The sequence below is a fragment of the Palaemon carinicauda genome, chromosome 31 (genome assembly GCF_036898095.1).
Source record: "Palaemon carinicauda isolate YSFRI2023 chromosome 31, ASM3689809v2, whole genome shotgun sequence".
NCBI classification, from domain to species: domain Eukaryota; kingdom Metazoa; phylum Arthropoda; class Malacostraca; order Decapoda; family Palaemonidae; genus Palaemon; species Palaemon carinicauda.
This window is the reverse complement of record NC_090755.1, coordinates 24,101,823-24,106,276: the sequence shown is the minus strand read 5'-3', so window position 1 is coordinate 24,106,276 and position 4,454 is coordinate 24,101,823. Positions and strand designations below refer to the sequence as shown.

The 4,454-nt window shown below is 39.5% G+C and overlaps 1 protein-coding gene across 1 annotated transcript; it reads left to right on the top strand.

Annotated features, from left to right (window-relative positions):
- The first annotated feature begins 1,039 nt into the window (after positions 1–1,039).
- On the top strand, positions 1,040–2,058 carry LOC137624638 (piggyBac transposable element-derived protein 4-like). The gene is made up of 2 exons (XM_068355596.1): positions 1,040–1,502; positions 1,598–2,058. Exons 1-2 carry the CDS (start codon positions 1,040–1,042, stop codon positions 2,056–2,058), a joined length of 924 nt encoding a protein of 307 aa, XP_068211697.1.
- Positions 2,059–4,454: the final 2,396 nt, after the last annotated feature.

The following is a 4,454-nucleotide window of genomic DNA, read 5'->3' as shown; positions in this document are numbered from 1 at the left end:
ACGCTTCCCGTAACAAGAGCATATCTTTGCGAGGAGAACTACCCTGTCTGATACCAACGGAAAACCATCTCTTTTAAGAGAAAAAATTCCCGCGCCCCCCAAGAATCTTAAAAGCTAAAGAGAGATTAAAATGACTTCTTTTAGCTCAGACCAAACCTACACTCGCGGAAAAGCTTGTGCGTCAACTCAAGTGTGAGTGAAGGCTATGAGAGATCATCAACCGCAGTCCCGTGAGCGACCTGGGAGAGTCATTATGACATTTCCAGCGCGCCTTGTGCGCGACCTGAACGTATCCCATGCTGTGAGATACTGTCAACAGTAGTCGCTAGACCCCAGAATTAAGTGCTAGACATTTCCCCCAAACTGGGGGCGGAGAAGAAGTGTGAACAGAAGCAAACTGAGCACTTTTTCTCTCGAAGAATTATGAGTTACCCAATTTTGATGCTGACACCTCACCTTTTTTCAACAGAAAAAACTTCCGACGAACATCAGTTACTGCGGGATAAGTTGCTGATTGTTGACTACCAAGTCTAGGTTGTGCGTCCTTCGACAAGGACAAACTCTTTCTTCCCTGAATGTGCTTCAGATTCCAGAGGAAGAGCCAGGATTATATGTGATTTGTCTACCTTCCGCTTCTCTCGTGGAAGAAAAAACACACTCGATTGCTTCCCGTTTAACCTGTTAACCGTCTCCGACGTCATATGCCGTCCTCCATTTTCTTTGCGCAACCGCACTTGACGGCATATGACGTCCACCACTTTAGAAGATACTTTCAAGGTGTCTTCGACGGCATATCACGCTCATACGTATAGAAAACGAAAGGAACATCGTCTGGCAACACCCTCGCCAAATCTGGTAATCATTGGCAACTGCGTTCACTCGATACAACGTTTAGTAGAGCTGTTTCTTCAGTACGCATTTGGCGTTCGGCTGAGACGGGTCTCCTGTATTTTTCTCATCTCCCCGCTACCCTCCCCCCTACCCTTCACGATGAGCGCTCGTAAAAAAAATTACGCTATCAGAGGAGGAAATACGATTTATGATTGAGGAAAGTACTGATGGAGAAGAAAGTACTGATGGTGAAGAGGAAATTCAAGATGAGAGTGATAGCTCTACGTGCTCTAGTGAGAATGAAGATGAATTTTCATCGAGTGATGACGAAAACGTTTTGCCGTCTGACTGGACGAGGAAAGGAAAGAGCAAGCTTCCCTTCACATTTCGTGGAGATAGTGGTGTAAAGTTCATCATCATAGATAAGGAAAATCCAATGGAATATTTTGCAAAATTTTTTGATGAAGAAGTTATTGATTATCTCGTGACAGAAACTAACAGATATGCAGGGGAATTTCTAGATGAAAATGGTGATAGATTATCCTCACAATCAAGAGTAAATAGGTGGTATGATACAGATGCGTGTGAAATGAAACTGTTTGTAGGCCTACTTATTTTGCAGGGCATTGATTCAAAGTTAGAAAATTCAATGTATTTCACATCACGTGAAAGTATTGCTACTCCTTTTTATCGGAAAGTGATGAGTGGTCGCAGATTTGATTTGCTGCAAAATTCCTGCATTTAGTAGACAATGCAACCATAACAGATGGGCCTGGAAGAAAGACAGCTAAAATAAAACCATTCACAGACCTTATTTTGAAGAAGTTTCGGGAAAATTATATTCCAAGAAAGAATATATCTATTGATGAGTCTCTGATGGGATGGAAGGGGAACCTCTCATGGGTTCAATATATCCCAGCAAAGCGGAAAAGATTTGGTATAAAGTTTTTTGAAATTTGTGAAAGTAGCACTGGCTATATATGGAACTTTTGTATTTATTCAGGTAAAAACACAACATTTTTGGATAAATACAAGAATCTTCCTGTGACATCTAGAGTTGTTATGTCTCTTATGGATCCTCTTTTAGGAAAGGGATATTGTCTTTATACAGACAATTTTTATACTAGTCCCACACTCGCAGATATGCTTGTTGACAATGAAACTGAAACTGTTGGCACTCTGAGACTCACGAGAAGAGATGTGCCAGCATTTATAAAAAAATGCTAAACTAAAAAAAGGTGAAACCGTAGCAGCATTCCGAAACAAATCAATGGTGTTGAAATGGAAAGACAAGAAAGACGTATGTGTTCTGAGTACTCTGCACGATGATTCCATGAAAATTGTAAAATCTAGGAGAGGACATGAAAAGTCTAAGCCAAAAGCAATTGAAGACTATAACAACAATATGGGTGGTGTTGATTTATCAGATAATCTTATGGTACATTTTTCAACAGCAAGAAACAGGCTGAAAAAGTATTACAAGAAGGTATTTCGGCACATGCTAGACATGTGTCTCCTAAATGCTTTCATTACGTACAAAATGCTTGGTGGAAAGTTTCCAAGACGGGAGTTTATACTGAGGCTAGCTGAAAGAATGGTGTCTACATATGCAAGAAGAAATAAGGATGCAATAAGAAGACCAACAAGACTTGTTGCAAAGCCTTCACGCTTATTTGAAAGACATTTCCCTGAATATTGCCCTCCTACCGAAAAAAAGCAAAAACCACTAAGGAAATGTGCTCTTTGCAGGAAAAATGGCAAAAGGAAGGAAACATCCTACTGGTGTAAAGAATGTGATGTTGGTTTGTGTGCAGCACCATGTTTCAAAGAATGGCACACACTGGAATAAATAGAACTGGAATATGAGAGGAGCAAAGAGATGAATGTCCCCCTTTGTTTTTTTTTTCTTTTCTCTTCCTTGATGTTGGCTACCTCCCATAATTGGGGGAAAGTGACATGGTATATAGATAGAAAAGGAATACAAAATAATAAATATGTTTTGTTCATGATTAAAATAAAAATGTTTATTTGCAATTTTCTTTATTTCCTCAGATATTTTCTACGTAATTTGTTCATTATTTCAACAATGACTGAATATGTATATTTATGCCAAAAAACAATAAGAAAATAAATACAAAAAATCATAAAAGAAAAGTAAACAAGTTCATAAGAAATGAATAATACAAAAATATAAGAAATCATGCATTTTTTTTTACCTAATTTCTTCATTATTTCAACAATAACTAAATGAGTATATTTACAAAAAAGAAAAAAATAAGAAAAGAAATACAAAAAAATAAAAAATAAAAAAGTAAACAAGTTCATAAGAAAAGAATAATAAAAAAAAAATGCATCAAGAAGATGAGACCGCACGGTCTAAGCTTAAGCGCCAATCCGCTGGATAGGGGGTGACGCTCACAAAGCGAAAACGGTCAGGGAGAGGGACGGTTAACAGGTTAAGCATCTCAACACACCTGCTGCGAGGGTAAGTTTTGTTCGCGTGCATACATGACTATTAACTTCCTAGTCTAGTAGACAGGAAGAACATAGAACGTCATCTGATTGGAGCTGTGCTTTGATAAAAACGTTGACCTTCCTGTGCAAGCGCATCAGTGGTGACATGGGCGCGCTTGCGTTGTTCCATATCCAAATCCAATTGAAAGCCACTCGCCTTGCGTTTGCTGTCACGATTGGTTTTACTATGGGAAGAATCTAGCTGGCGCTGAAGCTCCGCCGCGTCCTGGCGCGCCGCGCTCACGCGATGCTCGCGCTGACACTCCGCCGCGTCCAGGTGTGATGCGTGCGCTGATGCTCTGCCAATTCATGACTCGACTGGCGTGGGTCGTCAAGCTGACACTTGGCGGCTGCCTGCCGCTGACGCTCCGCGCCTTCATCGATTAACTTCCGAGCTTCGTCCCGCTGCCGCTTAGGTTCTGCTTGCTGCAGGCCTTCTCATATAACCAGCGGGTAAGTTTTATGTAAAAAAAAAAAAAAGTTTTAAACATAATACATTAAATCATAAAAGATCTGCCCGTGGTGGGAGATATACTCTTACACTCTATTCTCATAAAGGCCTTGATGCACTTCCTGCTGTTGCAGCTGCTGGCGCTGCATCAACCTCTATAGTAAGGCTCGCTATTTCTCTGAGAAAGATTGAATGTTAATTTATCTATTTACAGGTATTGCTCGACTTATGACCTATGCGACATACGACTATTTGACTTTACGACCATTTCAGGGTGATGACGTCACAAATTTATCGGACGAATATTTCCTTGAAAATAATCTATTTTCTTGTATACATATAAACTGATTTATCTTGGTAAATTATAATTTTCTTTTATTGTTAATATTCAGTATTTATTTTCAGTTAAAAATACATTAAGAAAAGTTTTAATATTTGTCAAGTTCATATTATGTCTGGTGACGTCACATCACTGGCAGAAAGCTTCCGGGCAATACAGTGATTTCCTTCCAATAGGCTAAAGATTAATATTAGTATTTCCATTATCGAAATATTAAATTATTTTGAGGGTCTGTATCGCTTGTCATGAGTACTATGTACAGTGAACCCTCGCTACTTCGCGGTTCGACCATCGCGGATTCACCACTTCGCGGATTTT

What these genes read in the sequence shown, in the direction of transcription:
- LOC137624638 (XM_068355596.1), top strand. Translation starts at nt 1,040, where the DNA reads ATGATTGAGGAAAGTACTGATGGAGAAGAAAGTACTGATGGTGAAGAG. An exon ending in GTATTTCACATCACGTGAAA is followed by an intron (nt 1,503 to 1,597) that starts GTATTGCTACTC and finishes CAACCATAACAG; the next exon opens with ATGGGCCTGGAAGAAAGACA.